At 42.7% G+C, this 25,482-nt stretch overlaps 1 protein-coding gene across 1 annotated transcript in view; it reads right to left on the bottom strand.

Annotated features, from left to right (window-relative positions):
• The window catches only part of focad (focadhesin), a 68,293-nt gene that overhangs the window by 3,113 nt on the left and 39,698 nt on the right, over nt 1-25,482 (bottom strand). Inside the window, exons 19-39 of the mRNA XM_038975770.1 lie at nt 24,944-25,132; nt 24,466-24,587; nt 19,626-19,718; nt 19,338-19,426; nt 15,671-15,712; nt 15,191-15,299; nt 14,405-14,521; nt 13,956-14,194; nt 13,705-13,794; nt 10,418-10,568; nt 10,074-10,193; nt 8,426-8,548; nt 8,193-8,270; nt 7,373-7,444; nt 7,141-7,243; nt 2,360-2,569; nt 2,051-2,166; nt 1,564-1,824; nt 1,316-1,405; nt 994-1,171; nt 546-643 (exon numbers count right to left, since the gene is read on the bottom strand). Coding sequence (XP_038831698.1) covers nt 546-643; nt 994-1,171; nt 1,316-1,405; nt 1,564-1,824; nt 2,051-2,166; nt 2,360-2,569; nt 7,141-7,243; nt 7,373-7,444; nt 8,193-8,270; nt 8,426-8,548; nt 10,074-10,193; nt 10,418-10,568; nt 13,705-13,794; nt 13,956-14,194; nt 14,405-14,521; nt 15,191-15,299; nt 15,671-15,712; nt 19,338-19,426; nt 19,626-19,718; nt 24,466-24,587; nt 24,944-25,132 — 2,690 coding nt within the window. The remainder of the gene's footprint in view (nt 1-545; nt 644-993; nt 1,172-1,315; nt 1,406-1,563; nt 1,825-2,050; nt 2,167-2,359; nt 2,570-7,140; nt 7,244-7,372; nt 7,445-8,192; nt 8,271-8,425; nt 8,549-10,073; nt 10,194-10,417; nt 10,569-13,704; nt 13,795-13,955; nt 14,195-14,404; nt 14,522-15,190; nt 15,300-15,670; nt 15,713-19,337; nt 19,427-19,625; nt 19,719-24,465; nt 24,588-24,943; nt 25,133-25,482) is intronic.

The raw sequence follows: 25,482 nt of genomic DNA, 5'->3' as shown, positions 1-25,482 counted from the left end.
ATTTTAGAATAAGGCTGTAACGTAACAAAATGTGGGGAAGGGGTCTGAATACTTTCCGAATGCACCGTATATGTATTAAAGTAGTCAAACATGAAGTGTTTGGTCCCATATTCATAGCACGCAATGACTACATCAAGCTTGTGACTACAAATTTGTTGGATTCATTTGCTGTTTGTTTTGGTTGTGTTTCAGATTATTTATGCCCAATCGAAATAAATGGTAAATAGTGTATTGTGTCTTTTTGGAGTTACTTTTATTGTAAATAAGAATAGAATATATTTCTAAACACTTCTACATTAACGTGAATGCTACCATGATTACGGATAATCCTGAATGAATTGTGGATAATCCTAAATGAACCGTGAATAATGATGAGTGAGAAAGTTACTGTCCCAATACTTTGAGCTCACTGTACCAATATCTCACCTGCACTCTAAACATACCAGCTATCCCATGTATCAATTCACACACATGCACACACACACAGAAATAACACAGCATCTGTGTATGTGTTTCTGAGAATAGTGTTAAAATACTGTACTGACCTGCTTGGTGTCTCCACACTTGACAGTGGTCACTCCGTAAGCAACATTTCTTATGAGTCCCATCAGCTCCAAAAGCCACTCCATTCGTTTGGACACACCTAGAAAGTGTACTTGTTATAAACCAGGGTTTCCCAAACTCTGGTCCTCCAGTACCCTCAACGTTACATGTTGTTATTCTAAACCTGCACAAGCACACGTGATCCAACTAATTGGAAACCACAACTAATAAAGATAATGGATTCGCCAAGTATTTCAAATCACGTGTACTTTTGCAGCTAGAACAAAAATACTTTAGGAGTACTTCAATGACCAATAAATGATCAATGCAGTATATTACAAAAACTTTCCAAATACCCCTGACCCCCCTTGGCACTTCTATAGGTCAGATCAGTTCAAGCACAACGTTGAAATCCGCCAGCCCTGAAAGCTGATTGGTTGCTGGGCTGACCTAAGTTGGGGCTGGCGGCCAGACGGCATTGGTAGAAAGTCTGCAGGAGGAGCCAGCCCACCTTGTGGCTGGACCAACCCCGGAGCACGGCAGCGATGACATCGTTGAGGCCCAGGAGTGGCACTCGGCCCTGGGAGGTGAGGTGAGCCAGGATGAAGCTGGTCTTCTCCATCTGTGCCTGTAGAGGAGGCAAGAGAGCAACACATCACTCAAAGAAGGGATGTGATCGATATCGGACAAAATAGAAACGCAGCAGGAAGACAACATTGGTTTTGGGGAAGGTTGATTTTAATGACGCATGGGGTGAGGCGACAATCAGTACCTCTGTGACTTGGGCGATGCGGTCGATCTCTGTGTCAGCCAACTCGGACAGACATTTGGAGACTCCCACGTACAGGTGCACCTCTTGGTCCTACAATAAACCATGGACATACATCTCAGTGCATGGTCGATATTCAATAATGCTTAGTGATCACTAGTCTTGCACACACAGCCATTTCTTGTCGTGTGATTGACTAAGAAGAAAAACTGACAGGTGTACTTGTCTAAAACAAAGAAAGATTTCCCTGCCTGTATGTGGTTGGGGAGTACGTTGAAGATCTTCTCTATAGTAGTACACAGGACGGCCCAGACGGTGTTGGGCGGGTTGGGGAGGGCCATGGCCTGTGCCAGGCCTCGGAGGAGGGACAAACAGATGGCCAGGCGCTGGGGCCGGACGTCCTGCTGGAACTGCTGCAGACCCAGGGTCTCCACGTAAACCTGAAGCTTGTCCTCCGACACGTGCTTCATCCATACAGAGAGATTGTCGTAGAGGTGACCTCGCGTCCGCATCTAAGGGGAAGACAACCGTGGAGGAAGAATGAATGGAGGGCTCACACTCTTCACTTCGTTCCCAGGGAGGGTTTATTACAAGCTGTAATGTCTGGCCAATTGACCAATTAACTTCCAGGGAGAAAATGAAACCCATAGTACTTTGACCATCCACTGACATTCAGAATTGAAAATCCCTGAATGGCATATTCATAGAGCATTACAAACTGGGTTATGGAGGACTCACACTAAGACTGTGGACCAGGGGAGGGCTCAGCCACACCCCCAGGAAGAGAGATGCACTCTGGGAAGACTGGGCTTGGTTGGATGCCAGCTCTATACATTGGTGTTGGACCACCTCACCTGTTGGGAAAATAACATGTATTTTGCTAATACATGATTGCTAGGCTTTCACTGTGTGTGTGTACATATTTTCATATTTATCCTTTCCTACTGAGATGTACATCTCTTTTACAAGGAGGCCATATCATTTATCTGTGTGTTTGTGGACTGTATGACTATGTGGAACAGATAGGTGGCGAGGGTATCACAGTACCAAAGTTGAGCCTCATGAGAGGGGACAGGATGGCGCTCCAGTTGACAGGGGGGTACTGGTAACTCCCTCCCACTGTGGCCAGGGGGCCCAGGGCTGTCTTCACCAGGCTAGGGTGGGAAAACTCTGGACCTTTCTTTCCTGCCTCGGTGAGGAAGTCCACAACAGACCTGATCACACTCTTCTCTGGGAGGTAACTGAAGTCCTGGGGCACTGCGAGAGAGAGAGAGGCGCCTGACTAAGCTTTTTTCCATGCATTGGAAGGGGCAGGATTTACACGTTTAGCACGACTCCATTAGTTGTGTTACACAGGGCAAGCTAAGTCTAGCTAAAGTATTTAAAAGAAAATACTGAGTCATGCGTAGAAGTACATACAGTCGTGGCCAAAAATATTGGCACCCTTGCACTTTTTTCAAGTAACTCACAATTTTCACAAAAAATAAGTTGAAATTGACCAAAGCGTTTGGTCTCCACAATTTATTTCATTGTTAATATTACAGAATGTTTGTTTTTCCATTCAGAACTTAATATATCTATTTAAATCAGAAAATAAACAAATGGCATTATTGATACCCTAGACTTAATATTTGGTAGCACAGCCTTTAGTCACAATTACTGCAATGAAGCACTTCCTATAGCCATCAATGAGCTTCCTGCACCTTTGTACTGGCAGTTTGGCCCACTCCTCTTCTGAGAACTGCTTCAGTTCTCCCAGATTTGAAGGGTGCCTTCTCCCAACTACTGTTTTCAGATCTCTCCACAAGTTTTCAATGGGATTTAGGATCTTGACTCATTGCTGGCTACTTCAGAACAGTCCAGAGTTTTGTCTTGAACCATTCCTGGGTGATTTTTGAAGTGTGTTTGGGGTCATTGTCCTGCTGGAAAACCCATGACCTTCGACGGAGACCCAGCTTTCTGACACTGGGTCCGACATTGTGCTCCAAAATGCCTTGGTATTCTCCTGATTTCATGATGCCATGCACACGTTCAAGGCACCCAGTGTCAGAGGCAGCAAAGCAACCCCAAAACATCACTGAACCTCCTCCATGTTTGACTGTAGGGAAGGTGTACTTCTCGTTGAAAACTTCCATTTTGTTTTCTGTAAACAGAGAGATGGTGTGCTTGGCCAAAAAAACTCTAATTTGGTCTCATCTGTCCAGAGGACATTCTCCCAGAAGGATCTTGGCATGTTCAGGTATGTTTTGGCAAATTGCAGTCTGGCTTTCTTATGTCTCTCTCGCAGCAGTGGGTTCCTCCTGGGTCTCTTACCATATAACCCCCTTTCATTGAGTTGGCGACGGATGGTGTGAGTTGAAACTGTCATACCTTTGTGTCTGATGGTACGCTTGAGTCTGTGTGGCAGTTGATCGAGGTGCATTCTCCACCATTCAAACAATCCTTCGCTGCAATCTTCCATCAAGTTCTCTTGCGGCCACGTCCAGTGAGGTTGGCTACAGTGGCATGGGCCTTAAACTTCATGATAACATTCCGTACGGTGGAAACAGGAACATCAAGGTCTCTGGTGATGTACTTGTAGCCTTGAGATTGTCAACGCTTGGCTACAATCTTGTGTCTGACCTCCTCAGCTAATTCTCTGGTTTTCGTTCTTTTCTCCATGCTCATTACGGTACACACAGTGACACATAACAGGAGAATGAGTCCTTTTCTCTATTCAAACTGGTTGAATGAGTGATTTTTATATTGCAGGCACCTGCAACTCACCACAGGTGAGTTCAATTCCAAAGTAAAGGAAAATCACCTGCTTGAAATCTAATTATTTCTAACTACTTAAGCTAACATACAGATTTGTTCAACTGCATACCAAAGACATGCATATGTGGATACCAAAATATTTTTTAATTTCAGCAGAAATTGTGCATTATTTGAAAAAAGTGCAAGGTTGCCAATATTTTTGGCCACAACTGTATAGAACAGTGGTCACCAACCGGTCGTTCGCGATCGACTTGTCAATCTCCAAGGCAGTTCTAGTCGATCGGCAAACATTTCTGTATAAAACCCAACGATAAAGCCTTGTGTTCCTATTTTTTTATATATTTTTAAAAATGTATTAGTCTCGGGCTGTTGGTGGTAGGTGCAGCCATTTCAGCTGCCCTGCGCGCCGGGTAGGCAAACTGTTGCCATTTCATGTGTCTGAAGGTACAAACTCTGCCTTCCCAGTGGGCCTGGAGAGGAAATCAAGTGCACTATGTTCCCGCTGGCCAATCAGATTGCTCAGATGACCGAGTCTGCAATAATGTAGCAGACATAACAGAAAGCTACGCCAAAATTGATACTGTGAGATTTCAAAACGTTTAAAACCATGACTAGAGACTGTCAACGAATACAGCAAAGAGCTGCTGTTTTTATGAGTGTTCTTACTCAGCACTGTCAACACTTTGTATTCAACACTTTTATAATCCATAAAATTCCTGTTCTTCCTATTATCACTCAGCGCTAAAACAAGCAGTGCAGCAGTAATGAATGAGAAGGAAAGTGTATCTACAGCCATGGCCAAAAGTTTTTGAGAATGATAATATTAATATTAAATATTAATTTCCACAGAGTTTGCTGCTTCAGTGTCTTTAGATATTTTTGTCAGATGTTACTATGGAATACTGAAGTATAATTACAAGCATTTCATAAGTGTCAAAGGCTTTTATTGACAATTACATGAAGTTGATGCAGAGTCAATATTTGCAGTGTTGACCCTTCTTTTTCAAGACCTCTGCAATCCGCCCTGGCATGCTGTCAATTAACTTCTGGGCCACATCCTGACTGATGGCAGCCCATTCTTGCATAATCAATGCTTGGAGTTTGTCAGAATTTGTGGGGTTTTGTTTGTCCACCCGCCTCTTGAGGATTGACCACAAGTTCTCAATGAGATTAAGGTCTGGGGAGTTTCCTGGCCATGGACCCAAAATATCAATGTTTTGTCCCCGAGCCACTTAGTTATCACTTTTGCCTTACGGCAAGGTGCTCCATCATGCTGGAAAAGACATTGTTCGTCACCAAACTGTTCTTGGATGGTTGGGAAAAGTTGCTCTCGGAGGATGTTGGTACCATTCTTTATTCATGGCTGTGTTCTTAGGCAAAATTGTGAGTGAGCCCACTCCCTTGGCTGAGAAGCAACCCAACACATGAATGGTCTCAGGATGCTTTACTGTTGGCATGACACAGGACTGATGGTAGCGTTCAACTTGTCTTCTCCGGACAAGCTTTTTTCTGGATGCCCCAAACAATCGGAAAGGGGATTCATCAGAGAAAATGACTTTACCCCAGTCCTCAGCAGTCCAATCCCTGTACCTTTTGCAGAATATCAGTCTGTCCCTGATGTTTTTCCTGGAGAGAAGTGGCTTCTTTGCTGCCCTTCTTGACACCAGGCCCTCTTCCAAAAGTCTTCGCCTCACTGTGCGTGCAGATGCACTCACACCTGCCTGCTGCCATTCCTGAGCAAGCTCTGTACTGGTGGTGCCCCGATTCCGTAGCTGAATCAACTTTAGGAGACGGTCCTGGCGCTTGCTGGACTTTCTTGGGCGCCCTGAAGCCTTCTTTACAACAATTGAACCGCTCTCCTTGAAGTTCTTGATAATCCGATAAATGGTTGATTTAGGTGCAATCTTACTGGCAGCAATATCCTTGCCTGTGAAGCCCTTTTTGTGCAAAGCAATGATGACGGCACGTGTTTCCTTGCAGGTAACCATGGTTGACAGAGGAAGAACAATGATTCCAAGCACCACCCTCCTTTTGAAGCTTCCAGTCTGTTATTCGAACTCAATCAGCATGACAGAGTGATCTCCAGCCTTGTCCTCGTCAACACTCACACCTGTGTTAACGAGAGAATCACTGACATGATGTCAGCTGGTCCTTTTGTGGCAGGGCTGAAATTTAGTCGAAATGTTTTTTGGGGATTCAGTTCATTTGCATGGCAAAGAGGTACTTTTCAATTAATTGCAATTCATCTGATCACTCTTCATAACATTTGTGAGTATATGCAAATTGCCATTATACAAACTGAGGCAGCAGACTTTGTGAAAATGTATATTCGTGTCATTCTCAAAACTTTTGGCCAGGACTGTATAGGCTTGCGTTGTTGTTATTATTAGTGACTTGGGTCTTTTTTAATATCAAGGAATATTTCACTTTCTCTGTTTATAGGTGTAACAACATGAATTTGTGCATGAGGCAGAAATAATGCGGTGTGACTCGAGTTTCGCCATCAGCTGGAAGACGGTGTCCCTTTTTGGTCAGTGTCAGTGGAGGAAAGGGAGAGCGGAGGGATATTGAGAGACGGACCCTCAGTCTGCTGCTCTCTCCCTTCGCTGAGACTGACCATCAGATGCAGGCACCAGCCCAGTAAAATAAAAATAGCATTATTTAAATGTAGGCTCACTCAGCTGTGCCTCACAAGTACTACACCAATGGCTCTATTACCGGTGTGATCATATAGTCTACCTCAATTTTTTTTATTTATTTAAATGCCCCGAACAACAATGCATTGGCAGGTCAATTCAAGCAAAGCCAGTATGCGGTGATAATGTATTGGGCCTATAGCTTACTGCACAAACCTCATTTCTACAGTACTGTTTTTAATTGGTTAATGTTGCATAGGCTTACATTTTTTTAAGTCATGTTAATAAAAAATCAGAGCGGTAGATCTCGGCATGCATTTTGACTCAGAAAAGGTTGGTGACCACTGGTATAGAACCACTGAATTATAGGATCTCTATGAAGCCACAAATCTCTAGGTATGTTAGGTCTGAGGCATGTTGTTGTGTGGTCCTTACCTGCTGTGCGGCTGTGGCTGGTGGACATGTGGGCCAGGTGGAGGTGCCCCACCAGACAGGCACTGTTAGACTGCAGCCCGATGGCCCCTGAGAATGTGATGATCTACAGGTGAAAGACAGGACCAGTGTTAGTTTGTTGCTTGTTTCTTGCTTTATGCATGTCCCTTGTGAGCTGTTAAAACAACATCCTCTTGAAGGACAGTAAACGTCATCAATCAATCAACTTTCTTACCTGTGTGATGGCCCGTATGACCTCGTTCATTCTGCTCTGCTGCTGGGAGGACTGCTCAGATTCATTCTTCAGCTAGAAGGGAGAGAACGGACACACATTGTCACTTATAACAGAGAGGAAGAGTAAGAGAAAGAGAGAGGACCAACTGGGCGTAAAATCAGTCTCCCACCAGCAGGTGACGTTTTTTCGCCAAGCAAGGAGTTTTTGTATGGAGGTCAATGAGAGTGTGTCGAATTTGGTCCCCAAAGAATGTATGGCTTATTTGCTACGTGAGGTTTACTGGATCTAATAGAAGTCTTGTAATGCTTAAGTTGTTACAAGTGTACTGATATAAGTAGGACACGTGACATCCTGGCAACTTTGAGAAAAAATACTTTATATCGGAGTTGTTTCGAGATGGCCATGCATATTCATGACATGAGGTTAGTAGCATAGCATCTCTCTCCATTGAATACAGGCAGTTGACTTCAACAACTTTCATTGAATATTCAAAAAAGGATTACAATAATGAGATGTATCCACCAATCCAAAGAAAGGATAGGTGGGAGCTAGACAGCCTGCCGTGCTGCTTTGTGGACGACGACTCCCATTGTTAGGGCCGGAGAGACATCTTGTCAGTATTTCCATTCTCTTTGCTTATATTCACTTAGAACACACTCTACCATTGCACATGTAAAGCCATAAATAGCTGTTTGGCTCTATCTAGGGGGAAGTTTTTGAACTGTTCATTTGGGAGGATTACCTTTTGTATTTGTACAGTACAGCTCTGCACTTTTAAGTTCGATTCCACTAACCCCATCTCAAATGTAGGAAGACTCACCTGAAGGATGCCAGTCTCTGATCCCACCAGAGCCACCAGGCCGTTGACAGCAGCCAGCCTCTGCATGGTGGGACAGCCCTGCAACACAGGGGAGGAGAGCCCACTCAATGAATTACAGCCGGACTCACACTGTTCATTGGCATGAATCACTTGCGATGCCAGGCCCATTGTTTGAAATAGCTTGTTTGGAACATAGGTAAACGTTTGCTCTGCCCTGGTTGTCGCTCCAGTACCTCAGCCAGTAGGATCTTGATCCAGGCATCCAGAAGGCGGGGTTGGATGTCCTCTGCCTTGCCGTGGCCGAAGGACGACAGACCATGAACAACTAGGCCAAGAGCCAATGAGAAACCTGGAGTCTGGACAACACAGGAAAGACGTATAGTTGTAGATTAACTTCTCTAGGGTATGTGGGACGGTAGCGTCCCACCTAACCAACAGCCAGTGAAATTGCAGGGCGCCAAATTCAAAACAACATAAATTTCATAATTAAAATTCCTCAAACATACAAGCATTATACACCATTTTAAAGATAAACCTCTCGTTAATCCAACCAAAGTGTCTGATTTCAAAACGGATTTACGGCGAAAGCACACTTTGCGATTATGTTAGGTCAGTACATAGCCACAGAAATACACAGCCATTTTTCCAGACAAAGAGAGAAGTAACAAAAAGCAGAAATAGAGTTAAAATTAATCACTAACCTTTGATGATCTTCATCAGATGACACTCATAGGACTTCATGTTACACAATACATGTATGTTTTGTTCGGTAAAGTTCATATTTATATCCAAAAATCTGAGTTTAGGCGGGACGCTACTGTCTCACTTGGCCAAAGGCCAGAGAAAATGCAGCGCGCCAAATTCTAATTAATTACTATAAAAATCAAACTTTCATTAAATCATAACATGAAAGATACCAAATTAAAGCTACACATGTTGTGAATCCAGCCAACATGTCAGAATTCAAATAGGCTTTTCTGCGAAAGCATACGATGCTATTATCTGAGCATAGCACCATAGTAAACAAAAGAGAGAAAACATTTCAACCCTGCAGGCGCGACACAAAACGCAGAAATAAAAATATAATTCATGCCTTACCTTTGACGAGCTTCTGTTGTTGGCACTCCAATATGTCCCATAAACATCACAAATGGTCCTTTTGTTTGATTAATTCCGTCAATATATATCCAAAATGTCCATTTATTTGGCGCGTTTGATCCAGAAAAACAACTTGCGCAACGTGACGACAAAATATCTCAAAAGTTACCTGTAAACTTTGCCAAAACATTTCAAACTACTTTTGTAATACAACTTTAGGTATTTTTTAAAGTAAATAATCGATAAAATTGAAGACGGTATGATCTGTGTTTAATACAGGAAGAAAACAAACTCAAGCATGCTTTCTGGTCTTGCGCCTCTATCAAACAGTACACATGAAGTGACACTTTTTCAAGATGGCCGTACTTCTTCATTACACAAAGGAATAACCTCAACCAATTTCTAAAGACTGGTGACATCCAGTGGAAGCGGTAGGAACGGCAAGCAAGTCCCTTAGAAATCTGGATTCCCAATGAAAACTCATTGAAAACAGGGTGACCTCAAAAAAAAAGAAATCTGAATGGTTTGTCCTCGGGGTTTCGCCTGTTACATAAGTTCTGTTATACTCACAGATATGATTCAAACAGTTTTAGAAACTTCAGAGTGTTTTCTATCCAAATCTACTAATAATATGCATGTCTTGTCTTCTGGGGATGAGTAGCTGGCAGTTTAATTTGGGCATGCTTTTCATCCAAAATTCCAAATGCTGCCCCCTACCCTAGAGAAGTTAACAACATTACACACACACAAACCTCGCACACTCATGAAAATGTACCATCTCACCTGCTGGCTCTCCTCTGTCATGCTACGGAGAGCGCTCATGATCTCCTCTGCTTTAAGGGCATCAACTACCCCTCCACTGAAGGCTGCCACCCCCACACCTGCTACAGAGTAGGCCAACACCTTAGGAGGGAGGAAAGGAATGAGGGAAGGAGATAGCATATGGACATTTAAATGATGATTTATAAAAGGTGAGCAGACTATAAATATTATCTGGTAATAACCTTATAAATTATTTATTTAAGGGAAGACATCGTTATAAACCCTGCTTCAGGTGTCAAATTTGACCCTACACAGTAAAACAGCAGTGAATGAGAAATAAACTAATATGAAGATTTGGGCCATACCTCCTGCAGCATGCGACCCTGACTGCTGCTGTCCCCCTGTAGGGCCTCCAGCAGCTTGTCCAGGGTGAGGCCCACACGGACCCGGTGCTCTGTCTGTCCACTGCCACTAAGGGCCCCCAGCACCAGGCCTAGGCCCAGCACACAGCCCGCACTGGAGAAAGGAGAGGTAGTGAAAAACGGAAGATAGTAGGGGAGTACATTGTTGCACAAACTGAAAGCTTGCCACCTCATACGCACGCATGCGCACATACAGCGCATTCGGAAAATATTCAGACCCCTTGACTTTTTCAACATTTTGTTACGTTACAGCCTTATTCTAAAATGAATTAAATTGTTATTTTTCCTCATTCATTTACACACAATACCCCATAACGACAAAACAAAAACAGGTTTTTAGAAATTTTTGCAAATGTATTACGAATAAAAAACAGAAATATCACATTTACATACAGTACCAGTCAAAAGTTTGGACACCTACTCATTCAAGGGTTTTCCTTTATTTTTACTATTTTCTACATTGTAGAATAATATTAAAGACATTAAAACTATTAAATAACACATATGGAATCATGTAGTAACCAAAAAAGTGTTAAAGAAGCCACCCTTTGATGACAGCTTTACACACTCTTGGCATTCTCTCAACCAGCTTCAACTGGAATGCTTTTCCAACAGTCTTGAAGGAGTTCCCACATATACTGAGTACTTGTTGGCTGCTTTTCCTTCACTCTGCAGTCCAACTCATCCCAAACCATCTCAATTGGGTTGAGGTCGGGTGATTGTGGAGGCCAGGTCATCTGACGCAGCACTTTCCTTCTTGGTCAAATAGCTCGTACGCAGCCTGGAGGTCTGTTTTGGGTCATTGTCCTGTTGAAAAACAAATGATAGTCCCACTAAGCGCAAACCAGATGGTGTATCGCTGCAGAATGCTGTGGTAGCCATGCTGGTTAAGTGTGCCATGAATTCTAAATATATCAAGACAGTGTCACCAGCAAAGCACCTCCACAACTCCTCCATGCTTCACGGTGGGAACTACACATGTGGAGATCATCCGTTTACCTACTCTGCGTCTCACAAAGACACAGCGATTGGAACCAAAAATCTCAAATTTGGACTCATCAGAGCAAAATGACAAATGCTCGTGTTTATTGGCCCAAGCAAGTCTCTTCTTCTTATTGGTGTTCTTTAGTAGTGGTTTCTTTGCAGCAATTCGACCATGAAGGCCTGATTCACACAGTCTCCTCTGAACAGTTGATGTTGAGATATGCCTGTTACTTGAACTCTGAAGCATTTATTTGGGCTGCAATTTCTGAGGCTGGTAACTCTAATGAACTTATCCTTTGCAGCAGAGGTAACTCTGGGTCTTCCATTCCTGTGGCGGTCCTCATGAGAGCCAGTTTCATCATAGCACTTGATGGTTTTTGCGAAGGCACTTGAATAAACTTTCAATGTTCTTGACTTTTTCTGGATTGACTGAATTTAATGTCTTAAAGTAATGATGGACTGTCCGTTTCTCTTTGCTTATTTGAGCGGTTCTTGCCATAATATGGACTTGGTATTTTACCAAATAGGGCTATCTTCTGTAAACCACCCCTACCTTGTCACAACATAACTGATCGGCTTGAGGAAAGACGCATTGAAGGAAAGAAATTCCACAAATTAACTTTTAACAAAGCACACCTGTTAATTGAAATGCATTGGTTGAGAGAATGCCAAGCGTGTGCAAAGCTGTCATCAAGGCAAAGGGTGGCTATTTGAAGAATCTCAAATATATTTAGATTTGTTCAACACTTTTTTGGTTACTACATGATTCCATGTGTGTTATTTCATAGTTGTTGTCTTCACTATTATTCTACAATGTAGAAAATAGTAAAAATAAAGAAAAACCCTGGAATGAGTAGGTGTGTCTAAACTTTTGACTGGTACAGTAAATATTCAGAATCTTTGGCAGCGATTACAGGCTTGAGTCTTCTTGGGTATGATGCTGCAAGCTTGGCACACCTGTATTTGGGGAGTTTCTTCCATTCGTCTCTGCAGATCCTCTCAAGCTCTGTCAGGTTGGATGGGCAGCGTCGCTGCACAGTTATTTTATAGTCTCTCCAGAGATGTTCGACCGGGTTCAAGTCCGGGCTCTGGCATGGCCACTCAAGGACATTGAGATTTGTCCCGAAGCCACTCCTGTGTTGTGTGGCTTCAGTCTGAGGTCCTGAGAGCTCTGGAGCAGGTTTTCATCAAGGATCTCTCTGTAATTTGCTCCGTTCATCTTTCCCTTGATTCTGACTAGTCTCCCAGTCCCTGACGCTGAAAAACATCCCTACAGCATGATGCTGCCACCACCATGCTTCACCGTAGGGATGGTGCCAGGTTTCCTCCAGACGTGACGCTTGGCATTCAGGCCAATCTTGGTTTCATCAGGTCAGAGAACCTTGTTTCTTATGGTCAGAGTCCTTTATGTGCCTTTTGGAAAACTCCAAGTGGGCTGTCATGTGCTTTTTATTGAGGAATGGCTTCCGTCTGGCCACCCTACCATAAAAGCCTGATTGGTGGAGTGCTGTAGAGATGGTTGTCCTTCTGGAAGGTTCTCCCATCTCCAGAGAGGAACTGAAGCTCTGTCAGAGTGACCATAGGTTCTTGGTTGCCCTTCTCCCCCGATTGCTCTGTTTGTCCGGATGGACAGTTTTAAGAAGAGTCTTGGTGCTTCCAAACTTTTTCCATTTAAGAATGATGGAGGCCGCTGTGTTCTTGAGGACCTTCAATGCTGCAGAAATGTTTTGGTTCCCTTCCCAAGATCTGTGCCTCGACACAATCCGGTCTCGGAGCTCTATGCTCTAACATGCACTGTCAACTGTGGGACCTTTTATTGACAGCTGTGTGCCTTTCCAACTCATGTCCAATCAATTGAATACACCACAGGTGGACTCCAAACAAGTTATAGAAACATCAAGGATTATCAATGGAAACAGGATGCACCTGAGCTCAATTTTGAGTCTCATAGCAGAGTCTGAATACTTATGTAAATAAGGTATTTTTTTTAAATAATTAGCCAAAATTTCTAAAAACCTGTTTTCACTTTGTCATTATGGGGAATTGTTTGTAGATTGATTTTTCTATTTTTATTAATTTAATACATTTTAGAATAAGGCTGTAACGTTAACTAAACGTGGGAAAAAGTCAAGAGGTCTGAATACTTTCCAAATACTCTGTATAAGATGGTAGTGCAGTGTCAATCCAGCCATTCTCATATCTTATATTTATTGAATAATTTATAGGTGCAATTCAGACACACTCACTTGTACTCCAGGTTGCTGTCAAAGCAGCAGGCTTCCAGAGTGTCTAGAGAACTCATCAACAGCTCTGTGATCGTCTGACCGGACACATCACTGAACCAGAGAGATAGAAGGAAGGAAAAGAGAGAATGCTTTGGAAAAACACAGAAACACAATGACACCCAATGTCACAATACCAACAAACAAACACACACACACCTCAAGAGTCAATTCTCACACACACACCACCTCTACCCCCATGGCAAACCCCCTACCTGAGCCTCTCCTGGTGCAGGCAGGACAGCAGCATGCCCAGGGCCAGGCCAGAGTGAAACTGGACGGCCTGGGAGTCGTCTGCGGTGGGCGAGCCGGGAAGCCCCGCCCTCAGGGTGGCTAGGACCTGTGGCACGCTGTCCTTGTGCCAGGCAACCAGCACGGGTACCACCAGGGACAGGGCCAGGGCGGCACAGGAGCGGGCGATGGCACTGGCCGTGTTCTCTCCCGAGTAGGACCGCTAAGTAGGATCAGTAAGTTGAAGAAAATACTAATTAAAACAATAAAAAAAGATAGGCCTACCCATACTGTTGAATGGTATTGTAGAGACATTCAACAACAGTGTACAGGTATCCATTTCATTTTATGATGTAACATCAATATAGCATGATTTAGATGCCAGCATAATTCAGTGATAATTCTAGTTGTTGTGATTGGTTGGTGTACTGACGTGTAGGAACCAGGGGAAGACTTGTCCTCTGGGCTTGTAGCTGCTGCTGACGATGCTGAGGAGAGTGTCCAGGACCATGGCCAGCCAGGTGGATGTGGACAGGATCTCAGGGCCCACCTACAGCATATACCACAACAAACATGGCAGGGGAGAGTTACAGCACCACCCAAATGGGAGAAGCTTTAGATGACTGTGGTCCTTTTTCAGTTCATATTTATTAGGACATTATCTGGTAAAACAATGGGATACTTTCAGAGACACTCCTTTCCTATTTTATGGTACATAAATGACCAGCTATTTACTTAAGCAATAAGGCACGAGGGGGTGTGGTAATATGGCCAATATACCCACAGCTAAGGGCTGATCTTAGGGATGACGCAACGCGAAGTGTCTGGATACAGCCCTTAGCTGTGGTATATTGGCCATATACCACAAACCCCCAAGGTGCCTTATTGCTATTATAAACTGGTTACCAACGTAATTAGAGCAGTAAAAATAAATGTTTTGTCACACCCGTGGCTGATATAGCACGGCTGTCAGCCAATCAGCATTCAGGGCTCGAACCACCCAGTTTATAATAAGAAATAACATGGTAAAATGGTAATTCCACAGTAACAACCTTAGCATGCATTATTTGTTGTTTTCTCTTCAGATTCATTATAACAAACACTACTAGGCACCAGGGTACTAGTATCCCTTGACACCACATCATTTCCTAGTTAATACCAGGTAAGTACCAGTGCTATAAAATACAATGCTCCCATAACGTGTGGAGTCTGCTCTTACCCCAAGTCCTCCCTCCGTGTCAGCGGGCATGTTGCTCTCGTATTTGGCCAGCACCGCAGCCAGACCGCTCAGAGCCAAGATGGAGTTCCCCTGCACCACCGGACTGTCCCTATCGCCACGGAGGCACAGGTGTAACACAGGGTTACCATGACAACAGTAGCAGGACTCACCGCCATCGTCAACCAAACAGTGTGGCTACAGGCCAGTGCTCCTCGATCCCGGTGTTGGGGGGCTTTAAGTGCGTACAGGATTTTGTTCCAGTCCAGTACAAACCCACCTGCTTCACGGGTTTGAATGATGGCACTGACCTAGTCTAGAATAGTCCCACTGTTTTGTTGAGACCATCAACAGACAAACAATCGGTAAAATCCCTTACCATAATTATAAATGTAATATAATTGCGACAAGTTACATTGTTAATGCATACATTTGACACAGTGGGAAATTCAATGTCAATGCAGAGGAGACAAACAGACTTACTTTGCTGCAGATTTGACAACATCAGTCAGCTGGTCCCTGACCCTGTGTAGAGGGAGAGGATAGAGGGAGAGAAGGGGAGAGGAAGACAAGGAGGATGATTTAGATTCTATCGCTGGACGGGGGGTGAACGTTTCATCTTCTCATGTCTTGATTTACGATTACGCACGCACACAGTCTCTTTTCATCTGAGAGTAGCACATCACTCACATGGCGGATGTCTGTCCCAGTGAGAGCATGCATTGACACCGATGTTCCCTCTGGTGTGCGTGTGTGTGTGGAGATACAGTTGAAGTCGGAAGTTTTACATACACCTTAGCCAAATACATTTAAACTCAGTTTTTAACAATTCCTGACATTTAATCCAGGTAAAAATTCCCCGTCTTAGGTCAGTTAGGATCACCACTTTATTTTAAGAATGTGAAATGTCAGAATAATAGTAGAGAGAAAGATTTATTTCAGCTTTTATTTCTTTCATCGCATTCCCAGTGGGTCAGACGTCTACATACACTCAATTAGTATTTGGTAACATTGCCTTTAAATTGTTTAACTTGGGTGACACGTTTCGGGTAGCCTTCCATAAGCTTCCCACAATAAATTGGGTGAATTATGGCCCATTCCTCCTGACAGAGCTGGTGTAACTGAGTCAGGTTTGTAGGCCTCCTTGCTCGCACACGCTTTTTCAGTTCTGCCTACAAATTTTCTATGGGATTGAGGTCAGGACTATGTTGTCCTTAAGCCATTTTGCCACAACTTTGGAAGTATGCTTGGGGTCATTGTCCATTTGGAAGACCCATTTGCAACCAAGCTTTAACTTCCTGACTGATGTCTTGAGATGTTGCGTCAATATATCCACATAATTTTCCTTCCTCATGAAGCCATCTATATTGTGAAGTGCACCAGTCCTTGTCACGACTTCGGCCGAAGTTGGTCCCTCTCCTTGTTCGGGCGGCGTTCGGCGGTCGACGTCACCGGCTTTCTAGTCACCACCGATCCATGTTTCATTTTCGTTTTGTCTTAATCATACACACCTGGTTTCCATTCCATTAATTATGTTCCTTATTTAACCCTCTGACTTCCCTCTCTGTTTTGTGCGTTATTGTTGGTCATGTGGGTTCGTGTTGTTAGTGCTCTGGATTATTGTGTTTTTTCCTTGTTGGAACTTAACTTATATTTTGAGTAAATTTTGGACTATTACCGGTACTCATATGTGTCCTGCGCCTGACTCTGCATTTTTTCCATTCAGTAACACCCTCACACTCCTGCAGCAGAGCACCCCCACAACATGATGCTGCCACCCCCGTGCTTCACAGTTGGGATGGTGTTCTTCGGCTTGCAAGCCTCCCCCTTTTCCCTCCAAACATAACAATGGTCATTATGGCCAAACAGTTCTATTTTTGTTTCAGACCAGAGGACATTTCTTCAAAAAGCACGATCTTTGTCCCCATGTGCAGTTGCAAACCGTAGTCTGGCTTTTCTATGGCGGTTTTGGAGCAGTGGCTTCTTCCTTGCTGAGCGGCCTTTCAGGTTAGGTCGATATAGGACTCGCTTTACTGTGGATATAGATACTTTTGGAGCTGTTTCCTCCGGTGTCTTCACAAGGTCCTTTGTTGTTGTTCTGAGATTGATTTGCACTTTTCGCACCAAAGTACGTTCATCTCTAGGAAACAGAACGCACCAAAGTACGTTCATCTCTAGGAAACAGAACGCGTCTCCTTCCTGAGCGGTATGACGGCTGCGTGGTCCAATGGTGTTTATACTTGCATACTATTGTTTGTACAGATGAACGTGGTACCTTCAGGCGTTTGGAAATTGCTCCCAAGGATGAACCAGACTTGTGAAGGTCCACAATTTTTTCTCTCCGAGGTCTTGGCTGATTTCTTTTTATTTTCCCATGATGTCAAGCAAAGAGGCACTGAGTTTGAAGTTAGGCCTTGAAATTCATCCACAGGTACACCTCCAACTGACTCAAATGATGTCAATTAGCCTATCAGAAGCTTCTAAAGCCATGAGATCATTTTCTGGAATTTTCCACAGTCAAAGGCACAGTCAACTTAGTGTATGTAAACTTCTGACCCACTGGAATTGTGATACAGTGAATTATAAGTGAAATAATCTGTCTGTAAACCATTGTTGGAAAAATTACTTGTGTCATGCACAAAGTTGATGTCCTAACCCACTTGGAAAAACTATAGTATGTTAACAAGAAATTTGTGGAGTGGTTAAAAAACAATTTTTAAATGACTCCAACCTAAGTGTATGTAAACCTCTGACCTGAACTGTATTTGGCCTGCAATTTCTGAGGCTGGTAACTCTAATGAACTTATCCTCTGCAGCAAAGGTAACTCTGGGTCTTCCATTCCTGTGGCAGTCCTCATGAGAGCCAGTTTCATCATAGCGCTTGATGGTTTTTGCGACTGTGCTTGAAAAAACTTGAAAAGTTGTTGAAATGTACCATATTGATTGACCTTCATGTCTTAAAGTAATGACGGACTGTCGTTTCTCTTTGCTTATTTGAGCTGTTCTTGGCATAATATGGACTTGGTCTTTTACCAAATAGGGCCATCTTCTGTATACCACCCCTACCTTGTCACAACACAACTGATTGGCTCAAATGCATTAAGAAGGAAAGAAATTCTACAAATTAACATTTAAGAAGGCACACCTTAATGCATTCCAGGTGACTACCTCATGAAGGACTGGTATAGTTATCTCTAGGACTGGTATAGTGATCTCTGTTGAGGTGATGGATGGACCAGTTGTTTTAATCCACCTTAGTATGCCTGGAATCTTGGCTTCAGTTAACTTTTTGGAAGAATCGGCTGTGCACATTTCCCTCATATCACTGTCAGCCATTAATAGTAGAAAAATTGTCCAATTTGGCTCAGTTGGTAGAGCATGGCGCTTGAAAAGCCAGGATTGTGGGTTTTGATTCCCACTGGGGCAAACCATAGGAAATATGTATGTGTGCATGACTATTAGTCCCTATGGATAGTGTATGCTAAAGTGCATATTATTAAAAAAAATTAAACATTGATACCAGAATATTGTGATGAGGAGAGGAAGCTATTTTAGACTATTGATATGTAGCCCATATTCCTGGCAGATTAGCCTTCAAATGATCCCCTCATTTGAGAAGAGAGCTGTTTTAGGAAGTCAATACATCTAGTTAGTAGTTTCTGTCACTGAGATACACTGGAATTACATTACAAGATTGGCATCCAAATTAGATAGTTAGATTCATGCGAAGCTATACAAAAACTATTAACACTATTGTCAATCTTGTAATGTAATTCCAATGTAACTCAGTGACAGAAACTAACTAGATTTATTCAGGAATGTTTCCTAATTCTGCGTCTTTTACCCAATGGTAAAGGGCAGAGTAATCTGTGTTAAGAGCTGAGATGTTTTTGATTATAGGGAGAGGGGTCAAAATGACAGGGCTTTATGGTGGATGCCACAGAGGACGTAATTCAGAAAATGACCATCTCCGCAAAGGTCAACTATGTCCTGTTGTTCCATAGTCTTAAATAATGTCATACTGTCGGCTACAGGGACCAATGAAATGTGCTCTGTTAGAAGATGAGCTGGATTATGGTGGAATAGAACGGCATGTTTAAAGACAGGTGTGTGTGTGTGTCCGTGTCTATGTGTGGGTGTGTGTTCTCACCAGAGCCAGGCACAGTGCTGTTTGTACTGCAGCTCCTCTGGACTCTCCTTGCCTTGCTTCTGCTGCATCTCCAGCTCTGCCCGACGACCCTAATGACCACAGCAACCATGACCACACAGCAAGCACATACACACAACCACCATACCGGTACAGCAACTATGATCGCAAATCAACCGGCAACCATGACCATAAATGACCATTCATACGGCAACCATGACCATAAATTGACCAGGAAACTCAATAGAGATAAACAGAGAGACATGCAGTATTCATACGGCATGCACACACCTGTAGGACGGCATGGTAAGCTCGGCTCATGAACCCTCGCCAGGCCTGGGGTAGGAGGAGGGCACGATGCCACTCTGATGGCTGAATGTTCACCTGACCACAGAGAAGAGAAACACTGAGTATGTATGTACATTCATACATGTACACTACCGTTGAAAAGTTTAGGGTACTTAGAAATGTCCTTGTTCTTGAAAGAAAAGCCAATTAAAATAACATTAAATTGATCAGAAATACAGTGTAGACATTGTTAATGTTGTAAATGAATATTGTAGCTGGAAACGGCAGATTTTTTAATGGAATATCTACGTAGGTGTACAGAGGCCCATTATCAGCAACCATCACTCCTGTGTTCCAATGGCACGTTGGTTTAGATAATCCAAGTTTATCATTTTAAAAAGGCTAATTGATCATTAGAAAACCCTTTTGCAATTATGTTAGCACAGCTGAAAACTGTTGTCCTGATTAAAGAAGCAATAAAACTGGGCTTCTTTACACTAGTTGAGTATCTGGAGCATAAGCATTTGTGGGTTCGATTACAGGCTCAAAATGGCCAGAAACAAAGACCTTTCTTCTGAAACTCGTCAGTCTATTCTTGTTCTGAGAAATGAAGACTATTTCATGCGAGAAATTGCCAAGAAACTGAAGATCTCGTACAACGCTGTGTGCTACTCCCTTCACAGAACAGCGCAAACTGTCTCTAACCAGAATGGAAAGAGTGGGAGGCCCCGGTGCACAACTGAGCAAGAGGACAATTACATTAGTGTGTCTAGTTTGAGAAACAGATGCCTGACAAGTCAATCAACTGGCAGCTTCATTAAATAGTACCCGCAAAACACCAGTCTCAACCTCAACAATGAAGATGCGACTCCGGGATGCTGGCCTTCTAGGCATTTTCAGTTTCTTGGCAATTTCTCGCACGAAATAGCCTTAATTTCTCAGAACAAGCATAGACTGACGAGTTTCAGAAGAAAGGCCTTTGTTTCTGGCCATTTTGAGCCTATAATCGAACCCACAAATGCTGATGCTCCAGGTAATCAACTAGTCTAAAGAAGGCCAGTTTTATTGCTTTTTAAATCAGGACAATAATTTTCAGCTGTGCTAACATAATTGCTAAAGAGTTTTTTAATGATCAATTAGCCTTTTAAAATGATAAACTTGGATTAGCTAACACAACGTGCCATTGGAACACAGGAGTGATGGTTGCTGATAATGGGACTGTACGCCTATGTAGATATTCCATAAATAAATCAGCCGTTTCCAGCTACAATAGTCATTTACAACATTAACAATGTCTACACTGTATTTCTGACCAATTTAATGTTATTGTAATGGCCAAAAAATGTGCTTTTCTTTCAAATACAAAGACATTTCTAAGTGATCCTAAACTTTTGAACGGTAGTGTATCTGTTTCAGAACAGTATGTGTACAAATAAACTGAAAAATGGTGACGTAGGTCGTCCATCTTTAAACACGTTTATATAAAAAGAACTGTACATGTTTCCAAAGATCATCACACACCCAAACACACCTTGGTGTGGAGTTTTCATAGAAAGCATTTTGCCTGTCTAGTGGGAGTTAGCCTGTGTGTACACAAACGTATCTAGCAACTCATAAACAAAACACTTGAGAGGGAAGGTTGATGAACGGACTGCTAAAATAAACAGTTTGTGCAGTATGATGAGGATGCTTCAAACTGTTACTGTAGCGTACAACTAGGGCTGTCAGCCGGTGATTGTCAAACAAACAACTGCCGATCTCACGGTAATTGACCGTTAATTAACATAAACACATTTAGCATCTCCTGGCGTCCACACATAGCCTACAAGCCACTGATGCAGACCTTTGGAGCATCTACATTTAAAAAAGTCTAATAAATCCATGTAATATAGCCTACACCAACACAATAAATCCATTACTTATTTTAGACAGATCTAAAGAAACATGATATGAAAAAAATGTAGTCTATTTCAGAACAGAATAGCATACTCTGAGTTGTCCTTATGTTGGGCCCTGAAATGGCTAAGCCATATGGCAGTGGGTTACACTAGTTTATTTATCAAACAAGATTTGCTTAGAATTCTGTGGCATTACTTTATATTATGAAGAATGCAATCGAACTTAGCTGAATAAAACAGAAAGGATATTTTCTCCATGCATCTTTTCTGTGTTGAGCGGTTAACAAAGAAACAGGTACTCCTATTTGCTTCATTTATAGTTATTTATGCAACTTTAGTTGTGACAAATGTTGGGCCATACCTTTATATTTTTAATACATTCTAAGGCTGCATGATGCAACTCTAATGATGATTTGCGCAGGCTGTACACACTTCATCAGTCTCTCATTCACAATTTGACAAGCACTTGATAACGCCTCGAATTTCCTGGCTGCATGCCCTTTGTGTGGCCGTAATGCCCCCTAAAAAAATCCATGCCTTTTGCGGCCAGTGGCCTTCGTGCCCTTGGGCTGAATATAATAATTCTAATTCCCTTCTCTCGGCTGTGTGCCGAAGCACCTCTCACTCACATGGTGCTCAGTCACGTGATCGGGTCTTTCTCACAGGCTGAAGACAGACACATTGGTGATGCAAATTGCGCACATACTTTTCCTATTCCAAGGCACATATTGAAGATATTGGAAGAACTGTCCACATTTACTTTTTGTCAGCCAACAAGCCGAGTAGGTCTAATGAACAGCAAAAGCACTAGCATATGTCAATCTACTATCCACCATAGTACAAAAGTTGACCTATTCTATTCTGTGTGAGAAATAAATATTCCAAACATAGTCTGGGACAGTTGTGGGATGTGATAGATCCCAGATTAATACAACCACTAGCGTCAAAAAACATGTTTTAAGCAATGAGCCTGACGCAACAGATGAGAACATTTAGCTTAGAATGTTGATAAACTATTAGGCAATTTCTTCACATTATAAACGCAGAAATGCGCACACCGCTGTAAGCTTTAAGTGCTAATGTTCCATTAGCAGGAAAACACCATTCTCAAAAGTGACCACAAATGTGATTATGCATGTAATGATTTTATTATAAAGGTGCATTTTTAAGGTGAAAATGATCTTCCCAAACTTGAAACTCCCCCGCTGCATATGTAATGCCAGTTAGGCTTTACACCTGTTGTAAAGCAGATGCATGTGCTTAATTTTAAGAAGTTATTTGGCCACTTTAGTTGTGATACAAACCTTATCAAAACATATAGGCTAGGCTACATGAGGTGTGCGACTATGATTTGAAAAAGTCTCCCCAAAAAAGAATGCGCTGTTTGCCTTAAACTGGGCATAATTCACAAGTGATAATATATCATTCAGATAGGCTAATATTGTCACCCATCACACCATTATTGATTTAATCTTGTCTTTACATATACTAAATAATACATGTGTGAAATTTGCTTTGATTTAGAATGGACCATTATCATGCACCTGTCTTGAAACAGGGGCAAACAGGGGCATACGTCATCTATGCACTTCAATAGCGAATGGAGGACGCTTTTCACCCGGTTCATTTTCATGCCAGACAGGTAGGATATACTCCTCTTGTAAAGATAAACAATGTGCTTAAAATAAGAAAGTTGAGAAATAAATATAGTAGACCTAGGTAATAGAAAGCTGATAGGATCCTCCTCTTTTTAATAGAAGCCATCACTCTGTTTTCTCGTGCAATTGCATAGCCTATAGAAATGTTGCGCAACATGCGCTCATGGGCTCTCATGAAGTGTTTGATTAGATTTTCAACTACATTTGCATTGATGTCAGAGTGATTAGAGGGACAATAGAGTGCTGAGTACCTGGCAGTTAGCAAGTTTAGTAGGCTACTAATGACCTTCAGCAGCGTCAGAGCTTGGAGAAGCCTAATTACTGTGACTAAATAGTCACGTGGAATTTGACTGCCGTCATGACTCATGACCGCCGGTGTGGGGGTAATACGGTCACCCTAACAGCCCTACGTAAAACCAGCTGTCAGTTTGAAACATGGCTGTTGGATGATACACAGTGGCCACCAGATAAAAGAGACAAAGTATAAATGTAGAAATGTTCAGGTTACTTTTCTCAAGTCAACCAGCCAGTGATGATGACGGACGGAGAGAAAGAAAGAGCGAGAGGAGACAATGAGAAACAGAAAAGGTAAGGACAACAGAAAAAGAAGAGAATGTGAGTAGATAGAGAGAACATGAACGAAAGAAAGATAAAGCGACCAGAAATATGATGGGATAGGGGAGAAATACAAAGGCATCTACAGAGAGAGAGAGGAGACACCCCCTTGCCCCTACCAACTAACTCGGAGGGCCCTCCGTTGTCACGTGTTGCTGATGAAACTTTGAGGGTTACTTCCAGAGTGGCGATGGAATCAATAAACCCATCAACTTCGGAACACACTCGTGACTTGAATGATGCAATTCATGTTCCACTTTTAAATAATAAAACTAGCAATTCAGATGAACAAATCCCCTGTTGTTTTACAAGATATAAACCTCAGTAACAGTTAAACATTTCATTTGGGAGGTATTTAAGTCTCAAAATCAGGAAAACATGCATGTGGAACATAATTAGGCACGCCTCTCCATTCTATTCTATGAAATTGCACAAACTCCAAACATATCGCAGTGTGTGTCGGGATAGCACTTCGCTCTGAAGCCGGCAGCTTTGCTGGCTCGTCCGAAGTTGCTATCTGAGGGTCTAATTAACCCCTACACCCTCAATAAATGTCACTCCCTCAGCTTTGGGACACTTGTGCAAATGGCGGAGGTGCACGTGAATGCGTAAATGGAGGGCCGAGGGGAAAGGGGTGATTTGGGATTCAGCCAGAGAGATAAGGGAGGTCACCTCGTGAATGAGAGTGGCTAACATCTGCTGGTAGCTCCGTCCCCTGCTGAGGAAGAAGCGGTTGATTGGTCGTCCATCTCGGTCGGTCTGGACGGGCAGGTCAAAGGAGAGAAGGAGGCCGGCTGGAAAACACAAACATTATATCACATAAAACTTACATTTGCGGAAAACCTAGCTAACCTGGTCCTAGTCAAACAAATTCAAAATATTCATTTGAGAAATGTAACCTTTATTTTCATGAACAGTAGACTAAATGCATAGTAACTCATGCAGTCAAGAATTATTCATTTTGCATACCTTTAACTGACTAGCCAATTCCTGATTTTTATTAATTTATCCTTATATTTCAATACAGGGGATGTCAACAATTTAGCAGACTTATTAAGGCCTTAAATAAAGTAATTTAAGAATTTTTTTAAGGACCTGCGGACTCCCTGTTATTGAATTTTTCTTATTGATGGTGTGTGTTGGTACCTACCTGCCAGGCCAGGTTTGAGACCAGGCTGTTTGCTCTTCTCATAGGTCTTCAGCATGAAGCCTGGGATCCCTGCCACCGTTTTCCCCTGGTCTGACCGGAGGCTCCCCCTTTTCAGGGCAGAGTGGTACACCCCACGGGGCATCTGGCTCATCTCCTGCCTCACCAGTGATGTCAGGAAGAGCTCAAATGCTGAACAGAGGGGGGTGGGGAGAGAAAGAGAAAGAAATTGGAAAAGAGAAGATAGTGGCATATTTGAATTCTGTTGTTGAAGTCTGCAATGGAACAAAATAGAAGTCTCAAAAGTGCAAACCGCACCCATCCGGCACTCAGGAAGGCTAAATGAAACACTATTTGAAATAAAAACAAATACTATTTGAATTTGGGCAAACATACTGTATATAATGGATGCCATGATGGATGTCCCCAACCAGTATAAGACCAGAGAAGAGTATTCACAGTTTCACACACAATGGGAGACTATGGTGTAAACACACAGTTTATTTTTACGAGGCAAAGAAGGAAAAGAGTGGCCCGGGGCG

The sequence above is a fragment of the Salvelinus namaycush genome, chromosome 36, assembly GCF_016432855.1.
Source record: "Salvelinus namaycush isolate Seneca chromosome 36, SaNama_1.0, whole genome shotgun sequence".
Classification (NCBI taxonomy): domain Eukaryota; kingdom Metazoa; phylum Chordata; class Actinopteri; order Salmoniformes; family Salmonidae; genus Salvelinus; species Salvelinus namaycush.
Note: the sequence above shows the minus strand (reverse complement) of the source record. Positions and strands in the feature narration are given on the sequence as shown.